The sequence below is a fragment of the Sinocyclocheilus grahami genome, unplaced genomic scaffold, assembly GCF_001515645.1.
Source record: "Sinocyclocheilus grahami isolate Dianchi unplaced genomic scaffold, SAMN03320097.WGS_v1.1 scaffold120.1, whole genome shotgun sequence".
NCBI lineage: Eukaryota > Metazoa > Chordata > Actinopteri > Cypriniformes > Cyprinidae > Sinocyclocheilus > Sinocyclocheilus grahami.
This window is the reverse complement of record NW_015505299.1, coordinates 749,987-765,069: the sequence shown is the minus strand read 5'-3', so window position 1 is coordinate 765,069 and position 15,083 is coordinate 749,987. Positions and strand designations below refer to the sequence as shown.

General features: G+C 40.7%; 1 protein-coding gene across 1 annotated transcript in view; it reads right to left on the bottom strand.

Annotated features, from left to right (window-relative positions):
- Positions 1-4,649: 4,649 nt before the first annotated feature.
- The window catches only part of LOC107589779 (presenilin-1-like), an 18,228-nt gene continuing 7,794 nt past the window's right edge, over positions 4,650-15,083 (bottom strand). Inside the window, exons 3-9 of the mRNA XM_016278308.1 lie at positions 14,604-14,863; positions 9,344-9,485; positions 9,195-9,262; positions 8,416-8,636; positions 7,152-7,370; positions 6,186-6,304; positions 4,650-5,538 (exon numbers count right to left, since the gene is read on the bottom strand). Of these exons, the coding sequence (XP_016133794.1) occupies positions 5,383-5,538; positions 6,186-6,304; positions 7,152-7,370; positions 8,416-8,636; positions 9,195-9,262; positions 9,344-9,485; positions 14,604-14,863 (1,185 nt within the window). The 3' untranslated portion in view covers positions 4,650-5,382. The remainder of the gene's footprint in view (positions 5,539-6,185; positions 6,305-7,151; positions 7,371-8,415; positions 8,637-9,194; positions 9,263-9,343; positions 9,486-14,603; positions 14,864-15,083) is intronic.

The window sequence follows — 15,083 nt, the reverse complement described above, 5'->3', positions numbered from 1 at the left end:
TGTGCGCACTTGGATGGGTTAAATGCAGAGCACAAATTACACCATACTTGGCCACACGTCACGTCCTTTCCTTTCTGTCCTTTCCTTGCATGACCTCAGTAAGCCAACTTAATACAGCTCTGGGAATTGAATGGACTTGGGGGAAAAAACAAGCCAGAAAAAAAAGGAGTAACCAAATTTAGCCCTGCTTCTTCACAAAGACACAAATTAGTTTTAAAAACCAGAGCACAAATTCCAAGTATGGGACACCATACTTGGCCACACATCACATCCTTTCCTTGCATGGCCTTAAGTAAGCCAACTTAATACAGCTCTGGGAATTGAATGGACTAGCTAACAAAAAAAGGAGTAACCAAATTTAGCCCTGCTTCTTCACACTGACACAAATTAGTTTTAAAAACCAGAGCACAAATTCCAAGTATGGGACACCATACTTGGCCACACATCACATCCTTTCCTTGCATGGCCTTAAGTAAGCCAACTTAATACAGCTCTGGGAATTGAATGGACTTGGGGGAAAAAACAAGCCAAAAAAAAAAGAAAAAAAAGGAGTAACCAAATTTAGCCCTGCTTCTTCACACTGACACAAATGAGTTTTATAACCCAACCCAAATCGAACCCAACTTCACATAAGGTATTCTGGCCAAATTATTTATTGGCCCAACTCAAAAGAATAACCCAAATCTCTGTGATGTTCTGCCATCTTATTTTATTTGCTTGCAACAGTTTACACTGCATTCAAGGCATGCCGTACATCTTAATGGGAATCAAACCCTGTTGCTAAAATAATGCGCGACTGCACGGATGTGCAACTCTGGTTCTGGACGGCCACTATCCTGCAGAGTTTAGCTCCATATCTAATCAAACACACTTGAAAAATCTAATCTAAGTCTTCAAGATTTATTAAAAATAACAGACAGGTGTGTTTGATTAGGAATGGAACAAAACAGTCCAGAACATCAGTCCTGAAGTTGCCCATCCCTGTAACCACTGTTTGACCTATAGCAGGGGTGTCCAATCCCATTCCTTAAGGACCACCTTCCAGCAGAATTTGGCTTCTGCCCCAATTAAACACACCTGAAACACCTAATCAAGGACTTCAGGTTCAGAAACTTCCACACAGGTGTGCTAGAGCTAAACTCTGCAAGAAAGTGACCTTTTGGGAGCAGGATTGGATACCCCTGACCTAAAGCAGTGGTTCTCAAACATGTCCTGGAGGACCCCCAGCCCTGCACATTTTGTATGTCTCCCTCATCTATCACACCTGATTCAACTCATCAGCTCATTAGTGGAGACTGCAAGACCTGAAGTGGGTGTGTCGGATATAGGGAGACATACAAAAAGTGCAGTGCTGGGGGTACTTCATGGAAAGGTTTGAGAACCCCTGACCTAAAGGAACATATGGCAGGGGTGGCCAATGTCGGTCCTGGAGAGCCACAGTCCTGCAGAGTTCAGCTCCAACCTTAATCAAACACACCTGATCAAGCTAATCAAGGTCTAATGGTGCGTTCAAGTCATGTCGGATAGATCGTATTAACGAGTTGAATGCACATGAACGCCACCACAAAGTCATTATTACGAGTGGGAAACTCTAAATTTTCTTTAAGCCCCGAGTTTCCGAGTTGGGGGCGTGTCAATGAGAAACATGGCGGAATCGATGGATGCAACGTCTGTAGTTGATGGTAAATTTGTTTAAATTGATAGTTTAGTTGTCCTATAAACTTAAATTGGTCATATTCTTGTTACGCAGCTAGTTAATGAAATCCATGCTATAATTTTTGCAACTATAGGTGAAAAATCTTTTGATTTGCCATGTTGCATTTAGCTAACAGCTTTTTTTAATCTCTGTATTTTAGCGTTTATTAATGCTGAAAATCAGTTATACTAGGATCCTGGTCTAAAAAAATATATTAAAAACGCAAAACACACCTGATGCGAATTCTTTGCTCTTCATTTTCTATAAGCAGAGTTAACAGACCCTGTTGTATTTTCTTGTAATTTATTAAAAGAAGGTACACCGCCATCTTGTGCCGACTAAACTGACTTGAACGCATCTGACGTTGTAATTACGACTTGTCAACTCGTAAGTACGAATGTCCCAGGAGGACTTGAACGCAGCACAAGATTTACTAGAAAGCTACAAGCAGGTGAGTTTTTATCAAGGTTGGAGCAAAACTCTGCAGGACAGTGGCCACCCCTGATACAGTATATGGCATCGGTCAGGACTCCAATTCTGCTGAGTTTAACTCTAACCCCAACACAACTCACTGGAACAAGCTAATAAAGAGCTGTTTGACTTAATTTGGCACTGCACAGACCGACTGGCATCTGCTTGAAAGCAGTGCATGTTAGAAATTGTGACATGACTTTGTCTGACAACAAGTCACTGTAGCGTATGCTTTCAAAATAATGTTAATAATTATGAGATTGATTCGAGAGCAGTCAGCTGGCTCATTTTGTGCAGGACTGGCCGGATTCACCAATGACAATGATTGTGTGTTTCGTTTTTATTCCGACACCTTCAATTCTGCTAATGGTTTTAAAATCTGATTTTATAACAGTAGAAAATTATTTCAAGTAATCCTAATGTTATAATGTGTCTTGTTTATCAAAATAAAACTGATAAAAAATATAGAACCTACTTTACTGGTATTTTTAAAGTATAGGCTTATGTTGAACTTTATTCCTGTACACTGGCTCTGGATTAAGCAGTATATGAAGTACTGAATGAAAATATAGAATCTAATTCACTTCATCTGTGATAAAGTATGCAAACCCCACATAAGCATAACTACGGGAAAGTGTCAGACTTAACTATTGGTACTAAAGTCACAAAACACTGGCCCTCCAGGAATGGAGTTGAAGAGCCCTGTCCTTGGTCCTTCATTCAATGCAAATCTTTAGGTTTTTTTTTTAACCATTTTTATTGCCCTCCAGGCGAAACTCAATCTCAACTCAAAAATCACATTTTTAGCCAAAATACTAAGGAATGACTTGCCTGCCAAGTTCTAGAGTTTTAGAAAAAACTGCCTGAGCAATAGTAATAGTGATGTGCCAGTGCCTGTTGTGTTTTTGTGGAAATTCGTTGATTTCACCTGTGGCATAAGATAATTGTAAACTTCAGGTGAGACGCTGAGGTGGAATGTGAAGGCTCAGCTTGACGCTAATCACCAAGGTACAATGTCAAAAGAGAGTGGCCATCCCAGCATGCCGTGCCAAGCGGTCCCCATGGAAACCGCTACTACCTCTATAGTTTCAGGCAACATGCCAATCCCAAAGGCTTAGGGACTCGGAAGAGGGGTTGCGCAGTCCTTCAATATTGTGAACTCCCCCACATATTGTGGAATTTCTGAAATGTTCCCACCATTTTCAGGCCCTTTAACATTAGCGAGACTGAACAACAGGTCAAAGACAATGAGCCCCACGGTAATTTGACTCGACTGTTCACTAATGTCCTCAATGTTGGCCAGTCCAGTTAAGCCTTACATGAGAAGGCTATAGCTGTACTACAGGACAGAACACCTCTACCAGGTAATGTTGAGGGTTAAATGAGGTGGTAACTTATTTGCATGCCATTTCTAATTTGTTCTTTCAAGGAACCATCGCACATGAGGGACTGAACGGGGCTCGGTGCTGAAATACGAGCAGAACATTTGTATACATTACACAACTTTTGTCCAGATTTTAGCCACGATTTGCAGTCTGGACGAGTCAACGTGAGTTGCTGAAAGTCAGAGGATGTCTGCAGATCTTGGGAAGTTGGAAGTTTTCGGATTTCACAGAAAATCACATTGTATGGTGGGTAAAGAACCATTCCTTGATTCCATCCAGTCAATGTATATCTGACATGTTTGATATTTTGAGCTGATTTTAGAGAAATTGTTTCTATTTGTCATGGAAACTATTATAAGCAGAAGATTTTTTTTTAAGTGGTTCACAGATATTTGTACTGCTTGTTTTGAATAGAGAAAACTTCTGCACGCAGTATGTACACAATTGGACTTTCACTGGGTAACAGACAGCTGTGCTAGTGCAATGCAGGAAAACCTTTCTTTTGGCAACATTATACTGCAAGTACATGTTTTTGTCTAACTCCGGATGTGAAATGGGTGACTGGATCATAAACAGTGTTGCCAAGTCTGTGGTTTTCCAGCGGAATTGGGCTACTTTTATACTGTTGCCGAGGGTTGTTTTTTTCAATCCGAGAGTTGAAGCGAAACCCCCCCCCACCCAAACACGATTTTGACAGAGGAACCACCCCCTGGAAGGAGGTTTCGATTTTGTTCTGCAATTTCCCCCGGAATGCGATTGGGCTACTTTTGGCCATTATTGGGCTAGTTTTGAGTACCAGTTGGGCTGGTTTTGTTACACAGACCTGGCAACCCTGACCAGTTTGGACACAAATTTACATGATATTAATCTCTACTTGTCATCAGATCAATGAGATGATTGTGGAAAAAAAAATAATTTCAACAGAAAATGATATGATGGAGACTGAAATTTTCTCAAATGAGCAACCCTTTTATTTGTGAATCTTTCAATTTAGTTACAAAACATTTGCATTTTCTTGAAATGACAAAAGGTGTGGGTAATATGAAAGTAAAAGTCATTCATCAACCATTGTGCTGGTAAATAAAAAAGAGAAACAAAACACCACAAAATTAACAAACAAACAATTCCCACACAGTCTCCTGACATCTTGTCCAAACACGTAGGAAATTAAAAAGAACGTTTAAACATTCCAAAATGACGCTCTCACACTTTTCAGGAGAGCACAACAGTAGCTTGGATCAGCACTTGATTTAATGCTAGAGTAGCCCAGAACATCGTCTCAAATATGCTCAAATGGCTGGTCTCAGCTGGTGTTAAAAATGAAAACTCAAAGTATCACAGGCACCCTCAGAAGACCAATAAAAGTGATCAGTACCTACCTCTGTGCGTGCAGCCATATCATTCAGAGAGCTTTGGGTTAATGCTCACTATATCAGAGCTGGAATTAATGTAATGCCTAGAAAGTGAATCCAAGATCTGGTGGACAAAGCAAGCTCTGGTCCCATTCCATACACCAGAGTTCATCAAAGTGATAAAGTCATGATCACTTTCATCCATTCTTACATGTAAGATGGTCTGTGTTTTCTCCAAGCAAACAAATGTTCGGCATATCGCCCGAAGAAGTTACCAAAGCAAATATCAGGATCAGATGAGTCGCTGGACAGGCACTGTAATTAATAAAGAGTCATTCAATGCCAAAAACAGCTAATCCAATCATGTGTCCAGAGGAAGAGGAAAGGTGTGCTTGTCTACAGGGTTCACTTTCCCTGCAAGAGGATTCTGGGAATTAGCTGTAAAGTGAAGAGCATGAGGAGTGACCTCTCCTCCGTGCTAAATGTAGAACTGATGAACAGCCAGCTGATCCATGAACGGCCGCACAAGGTTATCGGTAGCAAAGTAAAAGACCAGGCCGAAGGTTATAGAGATGGGGAGAGCTGGAAGGGCCTTTTTGAAGATTGCCAGGAGGAGCAGAGTTAGACATAAACCCTGAGGAAAAAATAAAAATCAGACTATTGTGAATGCTAACAAAACATGCAACACGTTGCATAGGTGAACGGGTCATTTTGACACTCTGACATTAGTTGTTCGGTGGAGATGACACTTGCTTTGACAGATATCTGTGCATGTTAATGCAAAAAAAAAAAAAAGTGGTGTTACGTCACCACTTTACACAATCCAATCAATTCTGAGGACTAAGATCAAGTCCTGTCACTCACTGAACATCCTGTTTCACATTTAAATGGGTTCATGGTGACTTTAAGCAAGACACTATATGTGAATAGGATAAAAATGTTAACTAATCCATATTATCATACATTCTCCAGTTGATGAATCACAGTGCATTAAGACAACAGTTTTGTGTAATGTTTAAATATGCACATTGACACATCATCTTATTTAATATGTAATTGAAATCTACATATACAAAAAGAGTAATAAAAACAAATATTTAAATGTGTACTTAGGCTGTTTTCTTTCTATTAGACTACAGGAAGGCTAAAATCTAAAAGCAAAATAGCCCAAAATCACAAAGTTGACCAGTGCATGAAAAAACAATGGTTTTGCCTGTCTGGAGAATAATAACTGAATTGTGCCCGATTTAGAGATTTGTTCGTTTTCTTTGGGATACTTACGATGAGAATGGCCACAAAGCAGGCTATCGTCGTGTTCCAGTCACCGCTGGCTGTAGCTGATGCTTTACCCACCAGCATACTGTAAAAGATGAAATCTCCCAAACCCAGCTTCACACCCCCTGAAAAACACACACAGACATCAGCAAGTGCACGAAATCCCACTTAATGGGGATACAACAGGAAGTGAGGGCTTTGTTAGCATTTAACAGCAACCACACTTAGGCCCTGTCCACACAAACGCGGGTACTTTCAAAACCGCAGCTTTTTCTATGCGGTTTGGCCGTTCGTCCACACGCAAACGCAGCACCAGGGTGAAGATTTTCAAAAACTCCGGTTGCAGTGTTATCGTGTAAACGGCGAAACCGGAGTTTTTGGCTTGTGACGTCGGAGCCTGCGCTGTTATCTCCACCTACCGGAAACTTTTTCAGGCTTCTGACTGACCAACATGGCTTTACGGTTGAGACTATATCGCCACCTGTTGGTTTGGCATGCGCTTGACAGTGCTTCATAGCATGCTTTTGCGTTTTCATGTGGACATAGAGTTTTTTTTTTAAAAACAGAAGGAAAAACTCAGTTTATAAAAATACCCGTGCACGTGTGGACATGGCCTTAATAGCCAATATCATAATTTTATATCACACACCTCATTTGTTCAAAATATTTTTGATTCTTTGACATTTTATAGTTAATTTTATCTTTTAAAAAAGTGTGAAATAGACATTCAAATACTTTATACAAAAGGGACAACCAGTTGACCACTGTGGCCTATTCCATGGCACTACATCCACATGTGGTTTGAGTGAAACTATTTGGACCCCATTGTTGCATGTATTTTTCACTGACCATGTGTGGTCTGATCATGTGACACGGACTTCAGAGACACGGAGGACTCATGCTGAGGGGTTCTGGGTGTCCTCCTCATTGGAAAGGAGGGGCAGAACCGGATGAGTTACTGCAGATACTCACGCTCTTCGTCGTCTTCCACAGGTGGCGGGCGTGCGGAGGGCAACTCTTGGATCTCTCGTCTGCTGTCCTCAGAGGACTGCATGGGGCCAAGCTGATGCTGCTGCTGATTGACCCATGATGGTGTGAAACCGCCATCATCCTCCGGCTGAGCTGTGGGTGCCATGGCAACTACAGGAGACAGAGAGACGCCATGAGGAATGTTCACACTGACAGCGATTCACAGCTGTCTGAGAAAAGTTGAGTTTAACAAATAAGCAGCAACACAATGAGATGCAGACACTGCTGCTCACATGATCTGCATTTATAGTAGAGAGTAGGAATAACTACTAGTGACCAACAATATCAACAGTAGTGTTCAACCGGTATTTATTTATTTTTTATGCCCGATGTCAACGAAGATAGCAAAAACACATGCATAACAATTGCTGAAAATACTTTATAACCATTTATTAAATTAGAAAGAAAAAAAAATATTTTTACCTTAGACAAATACTTTCTGAAATATTTTCTGAACCACAAATTCAAAAGGCTACAAATGCACACTTCCGAAGATCTCACAGCTGGATTTTTATAAAGTTGGCAAGGTTTGTGAAATTAAATGATATAAATGTGCATTTGCTTATGGTAGATTAATACTTTTTCATATACCGTTTATTATCTTTAACAGTTCTGTCTAATAAATCATTATTATTTAAATAATAAAAGTACAAGTAACTGTCAGAATAAATCCTGCATGATCGCGTGTTCTCTGGGTGACGGTCGGTCCGTGTGAATGTAATGCGGACAGGAGGAGAGTTCAGCTTCACTGGAGACGCGCGATCGACAAACTTTAAACTAGTGATTTCAAATTATGCTGTGCTTTATGCATTTGCCCACTGCCATATTCATGTCATTTCCACTGTGTGCTGAATGTAAAATTAGTGTTACCTTGGCTTTATTTGAAAAAATATGATTCCCAATGCACACAAACTTCCCAGAATAATGAGTGCCCTGTTGGTTACAGTGTTTACTGCCTTTTTTATTATATTTTTTATTAAATATTTATTTATTTGTGAAAAATACTTTGTCATCTAAAGTATAAGTATGTTTATTTAACACATTTACTTTTTAATCCATTTTCAAATGATTTCAAATTTCTTAAACATTAATTAAACTAAATAAAATTATATCAGATTTATATCGGCATCGGCCGTCAAAAAAACAATTTCGGTCGACCACTACTATAAATAACTCATCAAACCGAATGCTGTCTTCAGTGACTGACCGTAGACAGATATAGCAGCGAGGATGAGCCAGGCGGTCCACTCTGGCAGGTACTTGATGAAGACCAGGGCCATGAGAGCGCTGATCATGATCAGATAGGCCTGCTGGAGCCGCAGCGGACCCTTCCAGTGGATACAGATCATTCCCACCACACCGAAGTTCCAGATGATCACGGCCAGCGTGAAGTAGTCCATGGCCACGTTGTACGTCTTGAACACTTCCCTGGTGTGAAGAAACAAAAGTCTTTATACGGCATTTTACTTATCGATTATTGTCAATGATAATATTAATACTCCAATCAAATGCCGTCTTTACCCCCAACTACCTGTTTCTATCTGAAAAACACCAACACAGGACCAGTGTTATTATAGTTAACTAAAACGAAAATGATTTAAAAAGTGTTACTTATAATAAACGATTACTGAAATAAAATAGTTTTACATGTTTTATTTCAGCTAGCTGCCAAAGCAACATTTCTCATTTACATTTAAAGTACTAGAAAAACTAAAACAATAATTAATAAAAACTAGACATATTTTTGAAAACAACAACAACAATGAATAAAACGACAAAAAAAACCACAACAAAATTACAAAAATGTGAAAACAGAAAACACAAAAATAAAAACTAATGTAAAATATTTTTAAACAGGACAGAAAACTGCACTTGTCACGCAGTTTCACAGGGTCTTTAATAATTATCCATATATATCAATCACTTTCCCCCCTATTATTTACAGCCCAAAAGCAGCAAAATTAGGATGAAAAAAACAGAACTCACCCCAAATAAATTAAGGAGAAAAAGAAGAGGAGGAGGAGGTTGGAGAAGAACAGCCAGGCTTGAATCACCTGCAAAAAACAAAACATGAACCTGCAACCTGGATGAAAGAAGAGTCTGTGAGCGTCATACAGAGAGCAGAGTGAACAGACCTTGTAGCATCTGTACTTGTAGAGCACCACCAGCACCAGAGTCATGACCAGAATCACTCCGATCATGATGAAGGCGTTGAGCATGGAGTTCAGTGCACGCTGACCCACCGTCTCCGTGTCCTCACGGAACGGAGTGTAGATCCTGCGAAGAGACACGCGTCATTAGATTTCAACAGAAAAAAAAATAAGTTAAAATAAAGAAGCAATACTGCCCTTTCAACATAAAAACCTTCAATTTAAACAGAAAATTACCTTAACATGAACTCAAACTTTTACAATCTGGTAACTCTTATGATACATATAAAATTATGAATATATGGTCATATTTAATTCAATTATACAGGCAACACTGTTATTTTAGTATCATTAATAGACTATTATACTTCTGACCACCTCAATCGGAGGAATCGTTCACATCTGTAGCACAAAGGTACAGGATCAATTACTTGCAGACGGTTAATTACTTGGTGTTACCGTTTTGTTCAACTGTTATTTTAGTACCATTTACTATTATAGTTTTTGTTAATATTTTGAAATACATTTTATTTTTATATTTTGTGTTTTCACTTTCATTTTAAAGTTTTAGAATTTTTTTGAGATTTTTAAAAATTACTTTGGTTTTTATTATTTTTTTTAACTTTATTAATTTTAGTTTATGTGGTTTTAGGTATTTTAGTACTTAAAAGTAAACTAATAGAGGATTAGAAATAATGCTGTCATTTGTTTTATTTCAGTTCATGTTTATTTTATCTCAGGTAACAATGATTTTTTTAATGGTTTTAGTTAATGTAGCGAATTAGCTCAAAAAAGGGAAATGTATATAAATAATTACAATTGCTTATAATTACAATTATTAATATCAGCTGCCAGCAGTAACTGTAGCACAATTAATATTACCATCAACTAATCTGTTCGTCCAGCGAACATTCAGTGTAATTTCATCTCAACTCCAAGAAATTATATTTTCGTGGACACTGAAAATAACTTTCTTACAGTACTAGTGCATTAGAGCATGTAGCAAGATCAGGAATCGTTAAAGGGACACCATCCACAAGCAGTGACAGAATCAGAAACTCATGTAATTTGTGCACAAAAGTTTTATTAACTAAACACAAACACATAATACATGAGGGAAGGGGGAATGAGACTGAATGAATGAAACCATTAGAGAAACAGGGAACGAAGCTAACGGGGTCTACAGCTTATACTAAACCTCTGTTTCATTTAGTTAAATGTCCGATACTTGTATTGCCTTGGCTGTTGACTTGAGTGTCCGGATGCAGTCTCTGATGAAAGTCTTGATGGTTCAAAGGTTCGATGGTGCTGGAATTGGGATCACGTTCTTCCGGGGTTTGAAGAGTGACAGACTCCAAAGATGTTATTCTGACACAGTGGTAGTCGGGCGAGTTTTCTCCCAGGCGGAAAGTGAAGACATGACTGTAGTTGAGGCCTGCCAGGCACGACTGCGCCAGTTCTGGGATTTGGTGAGTCCCACATGAGAGCAGCAACCAGAAGACGAAGCAGAAGAGCAGCTGAAGATGAGAGGTCACTGTTGTAGTGGCCTTTTAACTTCTGGCAAGGCCTGAACACCTCCAGGGGGTCAGGGTCAGTGAGCCAATGGCAACAAACTTTGGAGGGAAAGTTTACAACCCTTTGTTTGAAAGCTGGCTCACTTGCATGATCAGAGTGGCAGGCAGTTTTATATCCCTTAATTCTATGATTACTATAACAAGCATAAAATGCATGCTATGAGGAGATGGTATGCACCAATGGATGGTGGACTAAACAAGGGTTATTTTGATATCAAACATGGTACCAACTGGGTTACATTATGTAATAATTATATCATAAGCCATGCATAAAACAGTATAATTTGTACAGTACAATACAACTACACAAAATACAATATACAAAACAGTAATGATACACACATTGTTCTGGGGATGTGTATGTTCATTCACAGAAAAGTTCTGCTATGAATCAATGAAAGGAGTATTTTCCCATAAGCAGTATGTGTCTGTTTCAGAGGGAATTAAGTAGGAGGGAGACTCTGTCTGCAAGTCGAAAAGTTTATCTTGTTACTGTGATAACCAGAGGTCTGTTCTGTCCTTTTGGGGTTATTTACATTTCGGGGGAAGGGTCCACAGACCCTCATAGTTGGCATGTTGGTTGGGTGAGGGGTGTCAGGGATTATTTATTAAATATAACAAATGATTGTGTGTCTGATTTGTCCAGGTGTTACATCCCCCCCTTTCGAGCATTGTTGTCTGACCTGTAGACAACGGCGAACAATGGAAAATAAGTGGATAATCCGACACACCTCTGGCACACAAGACTTGAAGGCAGTGGAGGCTCTCTGGCTGCCGGTGCCTCCAGGAGTGGTTGTGGTGCTGTGGTGGATGCTGTCAGGCGGTGTGCTGTGGTGAGGTAGGCGGCGGCAAGGTGCAGGTCCTCAAGCTTGTGCAGTAGGTGTCGAGCCAGTGTCACCTGTCATCCTAAAGTGAGTTGGGCTGGGGCAGATGACTGTTTGTAGGTGTTATTAGTCAGTAGGCTATTCGTGGTACCTGCGGTTTGGACTCTCACTTGTGTCTCACACAGGTGGTTCCGGGGGTCACAGGGAATGGTTATGGAGATTCTGTAGTATGAAGAGAGTTTCAGACTGACCTAGTGATGCTGTGTTGCTTTGGGCAAGGAGACAGAAGGTTGTCCTTCCCAGCACTCCTCAGTTGAGTTCTGTTCAAGGAGCTCTTTTGCTAGCTCCTGTAGCTCAGAAATGGGCATGTCCAGCTGTCCTTGTGCAGCCTCCATTTGGCACCTGTGTGAAGGGTGTGGTGGACTGCTGTTGGACATACTGTGGTGTTCGCAGGGTGAGAATGTCTTCCATGCTTTTGGTCTGGAACCTGGGTCTATTGCCATGGTGTCGGTTCTGTCCTCTGTTGGCTAGTGGCTTTTTGTAGAAGGGTCTTGCATTGTGGAAATGCTGGGTGCCTTCTGGTACTCACTTTGGATTCTGGGGTTTGCAGTTCAGAATCAGTGGGGTCCTACAAACACCTTTAGTGGAGGCCTTGTGCTTGTTATAGGCCTTCTGTGTCAGGTCACGCAGTTGATGAATAGGCCTTGTGTGGGGGCAGGCCATAATGCTTAAATGGTGACTTATAATGGGGTGGAGGTTTTGGAGGAAAAGGCTCTTGAAGCTGGTGTCCTCCTCTATCCCAGGATCATTGTGAGCTCTGAAGTAAGCTCATCAAAGTCTGTGGTAGTAAGCATGGGGAGTTTCATGCCGGCCCTGTTTGGTGGCTAGGGCAGCGGTCAGCGACTCAATGTCTCACAGGTAGGCGAGGTCTTTGGTTGAGGTCTCTAAGTGTCACTCCATGTTTCAGGGCGCGCCTGAATTATTCATTTTCCTTCTGCTGCTGCAGAGGTTCTCAGGAAACTGACTGAAGTATCAGGCAGAGGGCTTTGGCTCCCCCCTTTGTATCTCTGTACAGGGGTGAGGGTATTTGCACTGCTGGCTGTCTCTCGGTGCCCAGCAGCTGTCAGAGTCTCCTGAAGATTGGTGATTTCAATCTGTTGCACCATTCTGTCAGGATCCTTTTATCTGTCCTGTTCCTTCTCTGGGTTCAGTTCACTTTGGAACTTGGTGACTTGTAGCTTGAGTTCATTTACCTCCTGTCTGAGGCCCTTGAGGGTGTGGGCCAAGGAGATGATGATGCTGGTCAGCTCCTGGTGGTTCAGGCTGGGTGTCAGGTGTCCACTTGTGTTGCCGTCTCACTAGGGAGCGATTAACCGGTTTTGCGATTAAAGAGAAATTACATTTTTGTGGCCACAGAAAATAACTTTCTTACAGTACTAGTGCATTAGAGCAGGGGTTTTCAAACCTGTCCTGGAGGACCCCCAGCCGTGCACATTTTGTATGTCTCCCTTATCAGACACACCCAATTCAGGTCTTGCAGTCTCTACTAATGAACTGATGAGTTGAATCAGGTGTGTTGGATGAGGGAGACATACAATATGTGCAGGGCCGGGGGTCCTCCAGGACAGGTTTGAAAATGCAACAAAATCAGGAATCGTTAAAGGGACACTAATAACAAGCAGTGACAGAATCAGAAACTCATATCATTTGTGCACAAAAGTTTTATTAACTAAAAACCAACACATAACTAGTCAAACAAACATACACACACACACACACTCACGCATACATACACACGGGAGTGAAAGTGGATGAATGAAAACAGATAGAGAATGCATGGAAAATGAGTCAGTTAACCACCTGAGTGAAACCATCAGTGCCGTTTCACAACGGGGTCCACAGCTTATTCTAAACCTCTGTTTTGTTTAGTTAAATGTACGATACTTGCATTGCCTTGGCCACTGAACAAGTGTCCGGATGCAGTCTCCAATGAAAGTCTTGATGGTTTAAAGGTTTGGTGGTATTGAGATCACATTCTTCCGGGTTTGAAGAGTGATGAACTCCAAAGACGTTATTCTGACACAGTGGTGGTCTCCCAGGTGGAAAGTTGCAACATGGCTGGTCCCGCATACCGCGATTGGACTGGATGTCCGAAAGGCAACAGGGTAAGAGCGCCGAAGAAGAAAGAAGAGCGAGGCAGGTCACTGATGTAGGACCTTTTAACTTCTATGGGTCGGTGAGCAAACGGTGACAAAATTTCAGAGGGAAAGTTTACGACTCTTTGTCTTCGAACATGGTATTTTGCATATGTAACTGGATTTTGTGTTGATGCAAAAACTATTAAAGTTTCTTAAAACACATATGTTGCATAGGTATCAACATATAATATCCACTCTCATTTAGATGATGAAAATACTAATACTAATTTTTCTGAAAATCAAATGAAGGCATTAAACATTTATTTTAAATCAAATGAAAATGAAACCCTTTCATTTTTTGGCAAACAAACAGGTTTACGGTTGAAATTAATACATGGAAGAAAAATTGTGTGAATATTCATTTAAAACATTTTTTAATAGGCTAATAATTGTATTCTTTTTTTCTACAATTAAGTAATTAATGTGGTTGTAATTCTCCAGTTCCAGGTGACTGAGAGCTAAACTGTGATATTTCTTGTATTACGGACTCCATGGAAGAATTTAGCCTTTATCCTGAACAACCACATCTAAAATAGCATTTAGCGTTTGCTGATTTTAGGCATGAACAAACGAATTCTGTCAAACAGCCCTGAAGGGCACGGCTGAAACCCAACTCCAATGAAACTGTAATTTAAAATCGGATACTCACAGCTGCTGGCCGTCCTTTTGCGTGTAGAAACTGACTGATTTGATGGTCGCCACAACCACCACCATACACAGCGTGACGGGAACAAACAGCATGATCACATGCTTGGCTCCATACTTGAGAGTCAGCTCCTCGTCCTCGTCCTCCTCGCTGTCTGTGAGCACCTGCGGGGGTCGTGCGGTGGGCGGCTGTCCGTTCAACTCCACCTCGTTACGGCTGGGAGTCGTCTCAGTGTGCCGGTTGGCCTCCGTCCCGTCGTTTGACTGCAGAGAGAAGCGCAAGAGTCCATGTGTGATTACAAGTTTGGAGTCAGTACGTTTTTGTAAAGTTTTATAAGAAATCTCTTCTGCTCACCAAGGCTGCGTTCATTTGTTCACAAATAGTGTAAAAACAGTGAACAATTATTACAATCTAAAATACAGATAACAAATACAGATGAAATACAAAATACAACTATACAAAATACAACTATACAAATAAGGT